Source organism: Nipponia nippon, unplaced genomic scaffold (assembly GCF_047370975.1).
Source record: "Nipponia nippon isolate SJK-2023a ecotype South Korea unplaced genomic scaffold, ASM4737097v1 scaffold_21, whole genome shotgun sequence".
Classification (NCBI taxonomy): Eukaryota; Metazoa; Chordata; class Aves; order Pelecaniformes; family Threskiornithidae; genus Nipponia; species Nipponia nippon.
Genome location: NW_028262338.1, coordinates 1,363,908 through 1,379,099, shown reverse-complemented (window position 1 = coordinate 1,379,099; position 15,192 = coordinate 1,363,908). Strand labels below are relative to the sequence as shown.

Sequence of the window (15,192 nt, the reverse complement as noted above, 5' to 3'; positions counted from 1 at the left end):
TCAGAAGAAACAGAAGGCTTCTAAAGCACACAAATGATAAACGGCCAGAATATGAGACGAGAGGTCATCCAACAGAGAATGGGTCATCAAATTACTGCTTCAGGGGGAATCTCCTCCCCTCTTTTATCACACACACTGTTCCACAGAGATGCCACTTCTACTAAGCTCATGCTTACATCTATTCCCCCCAACAAAAACAGAACACAAAGATACCCTCACATCTCCTGCCTTTCACGCCCCCTGTAGCAGGAGCAAGGGGCACTAGCACACAGCGCATTGCTAAACCAAGCCATGCTGATAATCACAAGTAAACCTACGTACGTATGAGACCAGGGAAAGAAAAACAAAAACATACAACAGACAAGCAAGGCAAGGAAGCATTAGAAGAGCAAGTGTTGTCAGAGAAACTCCCCAGCAAGTCTTCTTGGTCTTCAAGTGTGGGTGTTGAAATTCATCCCTGAGACCACCTGGAAGTCATTCCTAGCAAGCTGCACATGTGGCCCTAAAGTCTCCCTCTGGACTACATAGTAGGGGCAGTCATTTTAAGAAATAGTCAACAGCTCTCATCAGCAAGTTTCCTCCTATGTGGCCTGCTCATCTCCCATAAATATGAAACCCTAAGTGTAAACACTTTGTCATGGGTCTCTTTCTCATGCTATGTCTTCTCGGAAATTGCAACAGATTCTCTTTAGCTTCTGCTTCATTCTCCTCACACTGAAAATTCTGTTGCACGTGGCTGAACTAAGTCTCTGCTGCAAAACAACACTCATAGCTTCAAATGCAGAAAGCACTGTCCAGAAATGGGGGAAAGGAGCCACGGCCTTCCAGGAAACAAAGGCCTGAAAGAAAGTCTAATTAGAACTGTGAAGAAACTCTACATCGCAATGTTACAGGGAACGACAGATGGATAAAGGAGGTTTCACACCGGAATTATGAGCCATTCTACACATGCATCAGTGTTGTACATGCACAGTTATTGCACAAACACCTTTTGATTAGAGGACTACCATTGCCTTTCAGGAGAGGGAATTCAGGATCACAGCATGAATGGCACAGGCCTTGGCACCAGGCATGGAATCAAATCATGTTCTCAAGTGCATAAGCAACATGGAATTCCAATAAAGACCCGGTCATCAAAGTATCAACTCAAAGATGCCATCATCCTTCTTTAGCACATGGGCAACTTGGAAGATACATGATGCTTGAATCTTCACCTAAAGTGTAACCTGTGCTCAATAACTACCATTCACAGGAAACATCCCACAACCGGAAAGGAAACTGAGGTATCCACAACTTGGCCAGCTGGAGTCTGAGCAATGTGATATTCAAGAATAAGACACTTTCAGACTCATGTGCTGAAGGCCAGCAATACACCCTGGGAGCTGACAAAACGCATGCCATGTCTCCACCAGTATACCTTCACACGCACAGCACCCCCAAGACTCTCCTCAAACCCTTCACAGATCGCATGGTTGTCAATGACCTTCATCATTTGCAGATAGATTTCCTCCAGAGAAAACTTGGACAGACACCTTCTCCTTTACCATGGACAATATTTCACTTCTCACGGTTTGTATGTGACAAGCAAGAGCATTTCTTCCAGGGACATTTTAAGGAAACACACCTATGAAAGGCTTTCTCGTTACAGCTGAAAAATGACAGGCACATACAGGACAGTCAGACAAATATATCAGATGTGATCTTCCACACATTCTCAGAGACAAAGGCCCACCTTCCGATCATGGGAACGAGCAAGTCAAGAAGTTAACCCATGCAGAAAGGAAGGGATCACAACATACTCTTCTACATTATGGCACTTAGGGAAGATACATAACCGAGGTGCTTAGTAGGTCATGAATGCCCCGTTTGCTCTTCCCAAAGCTCCCATCACAGCATTTGTCATAATAAGTACATAATTAAGCTGTTTAGTTAAGAACTGAGGACAACGTGCAATCACAGAGGAAGAACCTCCCAGGGCTCCCAACACAGCTGGAAAAACATGCTTTCTAGCCAAAGAAGATTTTCTTTGGGAAGATGAAACTCCCATTGCCTGATCCTACAGCTGGACACCAAGCAGGGAAAGGAGCAAACCATCTCTCTTGTGTCCTGCAACAGCCCCTCATGAACAGCTCCCATGACTCCCATCTGCAAACCTCTTTCACCCGCATAATTTGCAAGCACATGACATCAAAGGGCCAGTTGCCCAGACCTTTTCTCTTCAACATGCACCACCATTACACCACGGACTCCACACTGATATCTATACATCTCTGTAAGAAGAAGGAAGACATATTTCTCTGCTCACTGCTGTTCTGGGAAGAAACAGCAGGAGTCTCAACGTAAAAGAAGAGAGGTCTTCCAGCAACGACTGGGTCAGTGAACATCTGCAGAGGGGCAATATCCCCCTCCTTACATCTTTCCTTGCACCTTCCACCTCTCCTCTCCTGCCCTCCTACGGCTGTTTCCATAGCATCTCTTTTCAAGCCAAGGCACATCCAGCTCCTTTTCCGACAAGTCAACCATAAAAGATGGGAAATCGGCAAAATACATCTCCCGTTTCCTCCAGTAGCCCATCACACACAGCCACCCAGAGACTTCCTCCAATAGACACAACTTTTACGATTCTCTTTCCTCTTCACAACAGGCAGTCAGACACTGTCAAGGGACGGGTTGTTGCCCAGCCCATTCCTCCACCCGGTGCACAAAGACGGCAGCATGGACCAAGGCAAAGACATTTTGTTGCTCTCCACGTTATCATGAAGAAACATAAAGGCTGAGAAGAGTGGAAACGATGAGCAGAAAAGTTAGACACGGGGCCATTAACATTCCTCCTCAAGCACAATTGCTGTCGGGAAGATCCCTGAACGTGCTAATAACGCAGACTTCCGTTTGCTAATGATGCAACAGCTCCGTTGCGAAGAGCTAGTACTGTCGCTACGCGGAAGACAGGACGCGGGGGGGGGGGGGAAAGGGCAGAGAAGCAGCAGAGGGAAGCGCCGCGGAGCAAGTCTGGCCAGAGGAACTCACCGGGGCGGCAGCGGCGGGGTCCTCCCCGGTCCCCGGTCAGTGGACCCACATGAGTTACAGATAAGCCAGTGTGGGTAGAGCAGTGGCCATTGACAGAGGAAAAGGGGGCGGCTGTTCGACAATTGGTACAACGCGAACTTGACGCAGGACACATCGAACCCTCTACAAGTCCCTGGAACACGCCCATTTTTGTGATAAAGAAAAAATCAGGGGCATGGCGACTGCTACATGATTTATGCGCAGTTAATGCATGTATACAAGACATGGACCCGCTACAAGCGGGCCTCCCTTCTCCGGCCATGATTCCACCTGACTATCAGATAGTGGTTATAGATATTAGAGATTGCTTTTTTAGTGTTCCCTTGCATGAAGAAGATAGAGTAAGCTTTGCCTTTACTCTTCCTGAGCCTAACAATCAACACCTGTGCGCCAGATATCAATGGAAGGTGTTACCCCAGGGCATGAAAAACTGACCAGTCTTGTGTCAAATTGCTGTAGCCACTGCAATACTCCCTATTCGAGAAAATTTCCCTACGGTCATCATTTTCCATTACATGGATGACGTGTTATTGGCGTCCAACCAAGAGGAGTTACTGGAAAAGGCACGCGTGCAGCTGCTAGTCAGTTTGGAGCGACATGGGTTACACATTGAGCCTCGGAAAACGCAGGTAGGGTGTGCAGTCAAGTATTTAGGTACTCAACTGAGGCCACAAAGCGTGACACCACAATCATTTGAAATTCGGACTACAGTGACAACACTCCATGAGGCACAAAAATTAATTGGACAACTATTGTGGCTTAGAAACTTTATTCCAGTATCTGAGGCAGAAATGACTATCTTATATCAACTCCTGAAAGGAGGAGATTCCCCCCTAGCTCCAAGGACTCTTTCAAAAAACCATCAGGAGATTCTTAGGGCAGTTATGGAGAGGGCCCAGCATTGGGGTCTCGCTCGATTTACACCTGAACAACCGGTCACTGCCCTGATTTACATGACCAATACCGCTGGCCATGGTTTACTAATTCAAAATAATGGTGAAAAAGGCTGGCCTTTTGCTTGGTTGTATCAAGGCAAACCAAAGACAGCTTTAATTTCTTGGCCAACATTATTATCCCAGCTTATTCTCCGCTGTCAGAGGCAAACTCAACACTTAACAGGAAAGGACATGGAGGTCATAGCATTGCCCCGTTCTTTGGCACAGTGGGAGCTCGTACGTCCACAAGTGGGGCTCCTGCAAGCGGTGATAGCTGAATTTACGGGTCGTATTGAAGGTCTAAGACCGCACCCCTGTGGGGAGATAATCCAGGTACTCCATTTTTTGCCAGCTAGTGCCACAGTTGAACAACCCACCGGAGGCCGCACGGTTTTTACTGACGCGTCATCGATTACTGGGAAAGCTGTCGTTACATGGCAGGAGGATGGTCAGTGGACCCACATTAGTTATCAAGATCAAGGGCAATCCGTGCAGTATCTTGAGGCCAAGGCGGTATGGATGGCTCTCACTCAATGGCCCGAAGAGGCCTTGGATCTAATCACAGACTCTTGCTATGTATATAAGTTACTGAAGAAGTGCCGATGGGCACTTGGGGCAACGTCGGAGATTGCAGGAATGTTGCTCACCGCACTGCAAATGAGAACCGCTCCTGTCTGTCCTATCCATGTTAATAGTCATAGTTCCATACCGAGTTTTCTTTCTGCCGGGAACAAAGTAGCGGACAGCTTAGCAAGGAGCATATTGGCGGTTGAAGAAACTTCTAACCTAAGGCGAGCTTTCCGCCTGCATGAGCTGCTCCACTGTGGAGCTCGCGGTTTAGCTAGGCTCGCTGGCATTACATTGCAAGATGCTCGCTCTGTGATTGCTGCTTGTCCTGTGTGTTCCAAAGGTCCCCTCTGGGAGGCAGGGGTAAACCCTCGAGGGTTGCAGCCCAACCAAATATGGCAGTCTGATGTTACGATTTATGAACCCTTTAATCCACGTAAGTATCTGCATGTTACAGTTGATACCTGCAGTGGAGTTATTTTAGCGACTATGCATGCTAAACAAAATGCTCTCGCAGTTATTTTACATTGGCAGGACTGTATGGCGCAACTTGGCATCCCACAAAAAATTAAAACAGATAATGGAGCAGCATATGTCAGCAAGAAGACAAAGGACTTTTGCGCGCGCTGGGATATTCAGTTGAGTCATGGCATTCCCTATAACAGTACGGGCCAAAGCGTTGTACAACGCGCGCACCGCACATTAAAAGAGTTACTCGACCGACTTAGGGAGGGGGAAAAGATAAGCCCAGGAACAGGGGTTCCCCCTCCCCTTGACCCTCCCTTATTTCGGGCACAGCGTCTGTTGACGACGGCACTAATTACCTTAAATCATACCATTCGAGGGAACACCTATAAAACCCAGGCTGCAATCCAGGCACATTTCCGGCTCGATGAGAACGAAGGGCCTTACTCCTTGGTTCAAGTACGGGACCTGCAAACCCGTGACTGGGGGGCCCTTATTCCCTCCGTTGCCTGGGACGTGGGTATGTGTGTGTGCAAACCGAGAAAGGGACGCTAGAATGGGTACCCAGTCGAAATATTCGACCGTATAGACATTAATCAATCTATTGAGTCTTATCTTGACAGGTTACCATTTCCCTATGCATCCTGAGGGTGTGAGGGAGTAATGAGGGAGCCGCGACGAACTACTGGCTGGATTGGGCAAAATCCATGAACGTAACGGATGCGTGTCTGTATAAGTCTTACCATATATCGATTATTGTACACGCAGCTTCCCCAGCAAGATCCAGAACTACTGGAGCTAAGGGAGGGGGAAATGTAGTAAAGATAAGGGCTGGCGACCGGAAGATCACGCGCTGTACGGAAAGAGTTAAGGGTCGACCCTCCCTTGTCACCGCCCCTTATAACATGACACGCCTACTGCTGAGAGTATAAAGCCCGGGTCGGCTGGAGATCTGGCGGGATAACCTTGATATGTAACAAACGCTACAGCTAATAACGCAGACTTCCGTTTGCTAATGATGCAACAGCTCCGTTGCGAAGAGCTAATACTGTCCCTACGCGGGAGACAGGACGCGGGGGGGGGGGGGGGGGGGCGGGGAAAGGGCAGAGAAGCAGCAGAGGGAAGCGCCGTGGAGCAAGTCTGGCCAGAGGAACTCACCGGGGCGGCGGCGGCGGGGTCCTCCCCGAGCAGCGGCGTGGGCTCCCCGGGCGGCGGCCGGGCCGGGAGGGTGTCGCAGCAGCTGCCGCCCGACAAGCGGAGCTGGCTCCTGCGCGAGTCGGCGGTGAGCGACACCTCGTGCGAATAGGAGTGCAGGAAGGCGCGGACGCCGTCGATGCCCACGAAGTGCGAGGCCGGCACGCCGCGCAAGGCGCCGCTGCCCGCCGCCAGCAGCTGCGAGCGGCGCCAGCGCCGCAGGCGCAGCGCCAGCAGCAGCAGCAGGAAGGCGAGGAAGAGGCAGGACACGGCCGCCACGGCCACCACCAGCCACCGCGTCAGGCTGCCGGCCGGCTCGCCCGGCGCCGCCGCCGCCGCCGCGCTGCCCAGCTCCGACAGCAGCTCGGCCACGCTCTCGGCCAGCACCACCGTCAGCGTGGCCGTGGCCGACAGCGCCGGCCGCCCGTGGTCCTTCACCACCACCACCAGGCTCTGCCGCGCCGCGTCGCGGGCCAGCGGGAACCGCGCCGTCCGCACCTCGCCGCTGTGCAGCCCCACGCGGAACAGCCCCGGCTCCGTCGCCTTCGCCAGCTCGTACGACAGCCACGCGTTCTGCCCCGCGTCCGCGTCCACCGCCACCACCTTGGCCACCAGCGCCCCGGGCTCCGCCGAGCGCGGCGCCAGCTCCACGCCCGACCAGCCCGCGCCCGACGCCGACGCCGACGGCGGGTACAGCACCTGCGGCGCGTTGTCGTTCTCGTCCACGATCACGAGCCGCACCGACACGTTGCTGCTCAGCGCCGGCGCGCCGCCGTCCTCCGCCCGCACCCACAGCCCCACCTCGCGCACCTCCTCGTAGTCGAAGGAGCGCAGCGCGTACAGCGCGCCCGTCTCCGCCTGCACCGACACGTAGGACGAGAGCGGCGCGCCCCGCACCCGCCCCTCCGACAGCCGGTACCGCACGCGCGCGTTCTGCCCCCAGTCCGCGTCCGCCGCCCGCACCGTCAGCACCAGCGCGCCCGCCGCGTTGTTCTCGGGCAGCCGGGCGCTGTAGCGCGCCTCCGCGAACACCGGCGCGTTGTCGTTCACGTCCAGCACCCGCAGCGCCAGCACCGCGCTGCTCCACAGCGCCGGCGACCCGCCGTCCGCCGCCCGCACCGTCACGTTGTACTCCGACACCTCCTCCCGGTCCAGCTCCCTCGCCGTCACCACGCGGTAGTAATTATCAAACGACCTCTCCAGGCGGAACGGCAGCCGCTCGGCGAGGCTGCACCGCACCTCCCCGTTCGCCCCCGAGTCCCGGTCCTGCGCGTGCACCAGGGCCACCACCGTCCCCGGCGGCGCGTCCTCAGAGATCGCGCTCAGCGCCGACGACACTGTCAGTTCGGGCGCGTTGTCGTTGACGTCCGTCACCGTGATCGCGACTTTCGCCGTGTCGAAAAGCTCTCCTCCGTCCCGTGCCTGCACCTCCAGTTCGTACGAGTCGCCTTCCTCGAAGTCCAGGCTGCGCACCAGCGTGATCGCTCCCGTCTCAGAGTCCAGCTCGAACATCTCCAGTGCCATGTCCGACACTTTCTTCAGCGAGTATTTCACGTGCCCGTTCATCCCGTCGTCGGCGTCGGTGGCCGTGAGGGTGACGAGGGCGGAGCCCACGGGCACGTCCTCCGCCACACGCACCGTGTACTCCGCCTGGCCGAACACGGGCGCGTTGTCGTTCGCGTCCAGCACCGCCACGCGGATCCGCGCCGTGCCCGTCCGCGCCGGCTCTCCGCCGTCGCTCGCTCGCAGCACCACCTCGTGAAACGCCGCCTCCTCCCGGTCCAGCGCCTTCGCCAGCACCAGCTCGGGACGCTCCTCCCCGCCGGGGCCCGCCTGCACGGCCAGCGCGAAGTGCTCGTCGCCGCTCAGCTCGTACCTCTGCAGGGAATTCGACCCCACGTCCGGGTCGTGAGCCTCCGCCAGGGGAAACCGCGATCCCGGGGCCGTCGTCTCGCTCAGTCTCAGCTCCGTTTCTGCCTCTCGGAAGCTGGGCGCGTTGTCGTTAATGTCCGTGATCTCCACTTCGATTCCGTAAACCTCCATTTCCCCCTCCACTATCACCTCACAGCGCAGCACACACTTCTGCACCTGCCGGCACAGCCGCTCTCTGTCTATCCTCTCCGCCGTCACCAAATGTCCCGTCTTCCCGTGCAGGGCGAAATACTGCGTCCTGCCTTTGTCCAAGATGCGGACGCCGCGGTCGCGGAGCGCGGGTAGCTGCAGCCCCAGGTCCTTGGCCACGTCGCCCACGAACGAGCCCTTCGGCAGCTCCTCGGGGACCGCGTAGCGCAGCTGCCCCCACGCCGCCTCCCACGCCGCCACCAGGACGCACCACAGCAGGGCTCGCTCCCGCCGGCCCCGCCGCCTCCCCGCCGCGCTCATCGCCGCCGCCGCACCGCCGGCACCGCACCACCGCCGGCACCTCCCCGCCGACCACCGACGATCCGGCGCCCGATCCGGCTCCGGCTCCCGCTTCTGCTCGCCGCTCCCGGCCGCTGCCGCCGGCCCCTCCGCCTCGCTGCAGCACGGCTCCGCACCGCGGGGACGCTCGCAGACCGCCCGGCCGCCGAGCCAGCCAGCCAGCCAGCCAGCGAGCGAGCCGGGCCGCAGCGGGCGGGGCTGCCTGCAGCGCTCCGGCCTTCCTCTCGCTCCTCCTCGGTCAACAGCGGCGCCCGCAGCCTCCTCCCGGCACTGCAGGCACCGACCGCTGCCCGCCCGGCCTTTCCCACGGGCAGCTCGCGGGGACGGCGCCGCCCCCACGGACACATCGCTTCCCGTCCACCGGTGACGCAAAAGCCGTGGCTTTTCCCGAGACCACCTCTTCCTTCATCCTCCAGGCCACAACGACCAGAAGGAAATAACACGCCTCCCGTGGTTGTCTTATTTCTACCGCACGGGAAAAAAGGGTTTTGTAATGGTGATATAGTATATATGAGCCAACAGTGTGTCTTAAGCTGACGTATGGAATATTACGAGTGCTTACTCCATTAGTCTAAAAGCACAAACGGTCTACCACGAATTGCACAGATCTGCTTTCTGCAGATCAAAAGTGTGGCGTCATACTGGAATGCCACCACCCACAGTTAATTGCGCCACAGCTCGACCAATAGAACAAAGCAGCAACGAAGAGTGTCCCCCCTCAGATGGAGACTGGTGATTTCCTGCATTGGCTTTTCTCTAAGCTGTCTTTTCTTTAACGATGTGAGTGCCTGTTCATCAAGGTCTGATCACAACCAGGAGGAAGGCAGAGGCCTCCTGTGGGCGTCGTATTTCTACCGCACAAGAAAAACTACTTGCTAATGGTGATATATGTAACGTAGCATAATTTGTCATCATATGACGTGGCAGAATATTATGAGTTGCATCGTATTAGGTTGCAAAAGCACAATCCCCACCACCAAGGTTTTTTAGCCGTCAGAGGGTGCTTGAATGGCTGATACAAGGATAGGAAAAGAAAACACCCTCTGAAACACAGAACTTGATATTCAGACACACACACACACAGAACGAGAGATAGCAGACTCATTAACCGAAGCAGGAGAAAGACTTTTTTCAACATTTCACTTGATACAGAACACCGCTACAAATTAACTAATCCACCATCACTGAGCCTGAGATCAGGCATTTAAGGGCTCAAGAAGGCGGGGTCAGTCAGCTGAAACACAGACTCTAAGCCCCCTCAGCCCGTACAGCTCCCGAGGAGGGGGCTTCGCTCAGGCACCTTGTGCTCTGGCATTTCTCCCGACAAGACCTTCCTGGGGACACGGTACAGGAGGAGGCTGCCCTGCTGCTCCAAACTCCTTCTCTCCCACCCACCCCGCTTTCAGGCTCCAGGTCACCTGATCCCTTCGCACTGATTGTACTACAACTGCCCGGGAGAAAGGAGGCACCTGCAGTGAACCTGGCCAGAGTCATCTGCTCGGCTCCATGCAAACTGCAGGGGAAATCAGCCTTTGCGAGTACAGCAAGAAGAATAACAGGTACATCTGCCTTTGCTCCTGTGCCTGTTCTGTAGCCAACACGAGCAAAAGGGAGGATGATAAGCAGCACTACGACAGAACTGATTTCTTGCAACTCTCTTCCTTGTGCGCTTGTTTTCTGGAGACATGCGTCTGCACTTTTCAACCAGCATTTTTGAAATGGATGGGAGCAATTGAATTGCATTACAATGGTGGTACAGCTACAGATACAGCTAATATTGGAAAAGCAAAGTTGAAGGACTTTCATGTGGGATCTCCCTTTTTAATAGGCCACATTAATTCAGAGTTTGTATTGTTTATACACATATAGATGTACATTCATCCAAGTACTTCTACAGCTTCAAGGACCAAGAAGGGGCTTTGATTTTCTCAGATATCACTGCATAAAAGATTGATGCTTATTAGTAGAGTATTCATCTAATCCTTGAGTCTTCATGTTGTAGGACACCTTTTCAACAAAATACTCTAGGAGAGCAGGAGAAGACTGCTGCACACCCTGAATCTTACAGACCATTTGTAAAGGTGCAAATGGACTTTATTCAAGTGCCTAATTGCTGACATTTTGCGAATGTGCTTGTCATTTCAGAGATGTTCTCAGGATGGCTATAGCCTCCCTTGGTAAAACAGGCAGGCACAACAACTAGGGCAAAAAGTGGCTGAGAGACCCAATTCCTCAGTCCAGTATTACCCTGTCAATGAGATCAACCAGGTGCAAGCTCTCTAGTTGGGAAAAGGGGATAGGGAAAGAAAACAGGCTCTGAAATACAACACCTTAGGGTTTTTTTTTTTCTTTTTTCATTGAGATCTCATTCTACCCCTTCACATGTCTATGAAAGACAGATCAGGAACGGTAAAACACAAGGGAACTACCACTCATTATGGAAGGAAAACAAAAAGAGAAAGAAAGGCACAGACAAACAACGCCTGGACAAATTAACCCGTCCCACCTGGGCTACCATTCCTGCAGAAGCCTTACCCCAAAAGATGGGCGACACTCTCCTCCTTCGTCAGGGAGGAACCTGTAACTTCTCCTTTCATGGAGAAAGAACGCACCCTTCAGAAAGGAAAACTCTCCAACACCAGGCGTCAATCCCATTTCCCCAACTCCGTCATGCACAATCAGCACATCTCATTCTACACAGTAAGGATCCGCGTTCACCCTTAAAATCGGAAATACCTGTACAAAGAACTCGGAAAAATCATGCCTGGGGAAAATTTCTCCGTCCCATTACTGCTGCCATTTCTGCAGCAGCCTTCCTCCAAAAGATGAGCGGGCACTCGGCGGAAGAGGGGTACATTCACTACGGAGCAACAACCTGCAACTTCTCCACTCATGGAGCCACACGCACCTTTCCTTTGGGAAAGCAACGGCTTCCCAGCACCCATCTATCAACCAGGTTCAAGTACAGCGGTTTCCCGACTCTGTCATATCGAATCGTCAATTTAACGGATTCACCGCTACCAGCTCAAACGAGAGTTGAAGTCAAAAGCTCTCAGGTGAACCTGAACCCGTTAGCACCGAAGAAGCAAGAAGGGCCGCCGCCAGCTGCCTGTTCAGAGCGGAAGGGGGATAGTGCGTTGCTTTCTTCACGGAGACACGGATCAGCACTTGCCATTCACGGCAGTCGGGGAAAACGCGGGGCGATAGGGACGGGGGTTGAGAAAGGCTCAAGGAGAAGAGCGAGAGAGCGCGGGCTTACAGACCTGCGGTGCGTCGGGCTCCGCGGGCGGCTCTCCCGCGCCGGCGCTGCTGCTCGGGCTCCGCTTCCCGCAGGGCTCCCCGCCCACAAGCTCCTCCGCGGGCAGGCTGGGCAGCGGCGGCGGCGGCGGCAGCCAAGCGCCCTCGGCGACGGCGACGGCGCGGCCCGGCGCCACGCACAGGTTGTAGGAGTAGGGCAAGGTGCCCTCGCAGAAGTCGGCCGGGAAGGCGGCGCCGGCCACGGAGAAGCGCTGCGCGCCCAGGCAGCGCAGCACGGCGGGCGGCCCGGCCCGGCGCACCCGCGCCAGCACGGCCAGCGCCACGCTCAGCAGGAACAGGGCGCAGAGGAGCGCCAGCGCCAGCACCAGGTAGAACTGCAGCTCCGCCGGCGAGTCCGCGCCCGCCGCCCGCTCGCTCAGCTCCGGCAGCGCCTCCTGCAAGCTCTCGGCCAGCACCACGTGCAGCGTGGCCGTGGCCGACAGCGCCGGCTGCCCGTGGTCCTTCACCACGGCCACCAGCCGCTGCTTCGCCGCGTCCCTCTCCGACACGGCCCGCGCCGTCCGCACCTCGCCGCTGTGCAGCCCCACGCGGAACAGCGCCGGCTCCGCCGCCTGCACCAGCTCGTACGACAGCCACGCGTTGCGCCCCGCGTCCGCGTCCACCGCCACCACCTTGGCCACCAGGTACCCGGCCTCGGCCGACCGCGGCACCACCTCGAACGGCGCCGGCGCCGGGGCCGCGCCCGCCCCCGCCGCTCCCGCCCCCGCGCCCGCCGCCGGCCACAGCACCCGCGGCGCGTTGTCGTTGCGGTCCAGCACGAAGACGCGCACCGTCGCCGTCGAGCTCCGCGCCGGCGCCCCGCCGTCCTGCGCCCGCACCGCCACCGCGAACTCGCGGCACTGCTCGTAGTCGAAGGAGCGCTGCGCGTACACCGCGCCGCTCCGCGCCTCCACCGACACGTACGGCGCCGCGCCCGCCGCGCCCGCGCTGCCGCCCGCCAGCCAGTAGCTCACGCGCCCGTTAGCGCCCGCGTCCGCGTCCCGCGCGCGCACGCGCAGCACCGGCGCGCCCGCCGCGTTGTTCTCCGCCACGTAGGCGCTGTAGGCGGCCTCCTCGAACACCGGCGCGTTGTCGTTCACGTCCGACACCTCCAGCACCAGCGCCGCGCGGCTGGACAGCGCCGGGCTGCCCCGGTCCCTGGCCACCACCGTCACCCGGTGCTCGGCCGCCTGCTCCCGGTCCAGCGCCATCGCCGTCACCACCTTGTACGAGCCGCCCGACGACGCCACGATCGACAGCGGCGCCTCGCCCGACAGCTCGCACGACACCTGCCCGTTCTCCCCGGAGTCCGGGTCGTTCACGTTCACCAGCGCCACCACCGTGCCGGCCGGCGCGTCCTCGGGCACGGGGCTCGACACCGACAACATCGTGATTTCGGGCGCGTTGTCGTTCTCGTCCGTGACGTCTATCTGCACCTTGCAGTGAGCCGTGAGCCCGCCGCCGTCCCTCGCCTCCAGGCCGAAGCTGTACTTGCTCTTCTCCTCGAAATCGAGGGCCCCCACCGTCCTGACCTCGCCGCTCTCGCTTTCGACGCTGAACAACGCGCGGACGCCCTGCAGGACGTTGCCGAACGAGTAGGAGACCCGCCCGTTGGAGCCCGCGTCCGCATCCGTGGCCCGCACCCGCAGCACCAGCGACCCCGCCGGCAGATTCTCCCGCACTCGCGCCTCGTAGACGCTTTTACTGAACACGGGCGCGTTGTCGTTGGCGTCCGTCACGTTGACGCGAACCTGCACAGTCCCGGACCTCACGGGGTCCCCGCCGTCCGCCGCCGTCAGCACCAGCTGAAAGGAGCTCTGCTTCTCACGGTCCAACGCTCTCTCCAGCACTAATTCCGGCTGCTTGCTTCCACCCGGGCTCTCCTTCACGGCCAGAGTGAAGGACGGGTTGCTAGTGAGCTCGTAAGTCAGCAGCGAGTTGCTGCCCACGTCCGCGTCTCGGGCCATCTCCAGCGGGAAACGAGCACCGGGAAGCGTCCATTCACCGATCTCGAGGTCCAGAGCAGGCTTGCTGAAGGCCGGGGAGTTGTCGTTGATGTCCTGGATGGCCACCTCGACGTGGAACACGTTCAGCGGGTTCTGCACCAGCGCCTCGAAGCTGACAGAGCAGGACGCCGACTCGCCGCACATCTCCTCCCGGTCCAGCCTCTCGCTCACGTACAGGTTCCCGCTCTCCCCGCTCACGCCAAAGTATTGCTTCTCCGCGCTCAGCCGCAGCTTGCGTGCCGGCAGCTCCGCCGGGCTCAGCCCCAGGTCCCGCGCCAGCGGCCCCACCAGCGAGCCTCTGCCCAGCTCCTCGGGGATGGCGTAGCGGATCCGCTCCGACGCCGCCCCGCACCACAAGCACAGCAGCAAAGCGGGCAGCAGCACTCGCCCGCCTGCTCGCCGCCGGCTCGCCCTCTGCCTCGGCCTCGGCCTGCCCGCCATCCTCGGCAGCGCTCGCCGCGCTCCTCCCTCCTGCCGCTGCCCTCCCTCCCTGCCAGCCACTCGCCGCAGCGAGCGCAGGGGCCGCCGGCGGGCAGCGATCTCGGCGCCGGCTCGGACGCCGCTGCTCCCCGCGCCGCGCCGCCTCTCGCCTCTGCTGCCCGTGCCGCTGCCGCTCCGGCCGGCGCCGTGCGAGCGAGCAGCCTGGGGGGCAGGGCGCTGCGGCGGCTCCGGCGGCGGCGGCGGCTGCGGCTGCGGCTCCGGCTCCCGCGCCGTTCCGCGTCGGCCAACAGCGGCACCCGGAGGCGCCGCGACGCCACCGCAGCCGGCTGATGGCCGCGCTCGCAGGGGCCCGGGCTTTTCACCGGGGCTTTGCGGCTGCATCCAGCTTTGGGCTCTCTCCTTCATTAGAATCAGGAATTTCAGAGGCATTGCCTTGCTGCAACTCCACAGGCGTTTAAAAGGGAGACACGCTGTCCGGTACTTTAGGTCATCTCCTTGAGTCGCTGTGAGCAGTCAGAGGGAAATCTTCACAGCAGAGCAAGAAATAAAGAAACTCAGCTGCCCTTAATAAAAATCAAGAGGGAACTATAAGAGCAAGAAATGCTATTACAGCTAGGGAAGAGTTTAAGAGTTTTTCAGCACTCTGCCAGGTATTTTGTGTTCTCCTTTCCTTACCTGGGACAAATACCAAGGAGGAAATATTCATGACGGTGTAATCCATACGTACTCACAGACAGAAGGAAGCAAAAGTCACTTCAATCCTGTCATACCAGACCTGCAAGGGGCTTCTGTCTTCCCTG

General features: G+C 57.5%; 1 protein-coding gene across 1 annotated transcript; it reads right to left on the bottom strand.

Moving 5' to 3' along the window:
- Nucleotides 1–6,137: 6,137 nt before the first annotated feature.
- LOC148055520 (uncharacterized) lies at nucleotides 6,138–14,623 on the bottom strand (the record flags this gene model as incomplete). The annotated part of the gene is made up of 2 exons (XM_087759946.1): nucleotides 11,885–14,623; nucleotides 6,138–8,918 (listed from the first exon to the last, which is right to left on the bottom strand). Coding segments are annotated over exons 1-2 (5,289 nt in total), but the record flags the coding sequence as incomplete, so codon positions are not given.
- Nucleotides 14,624–15,192: the final 569 nt, after the last annotated feature.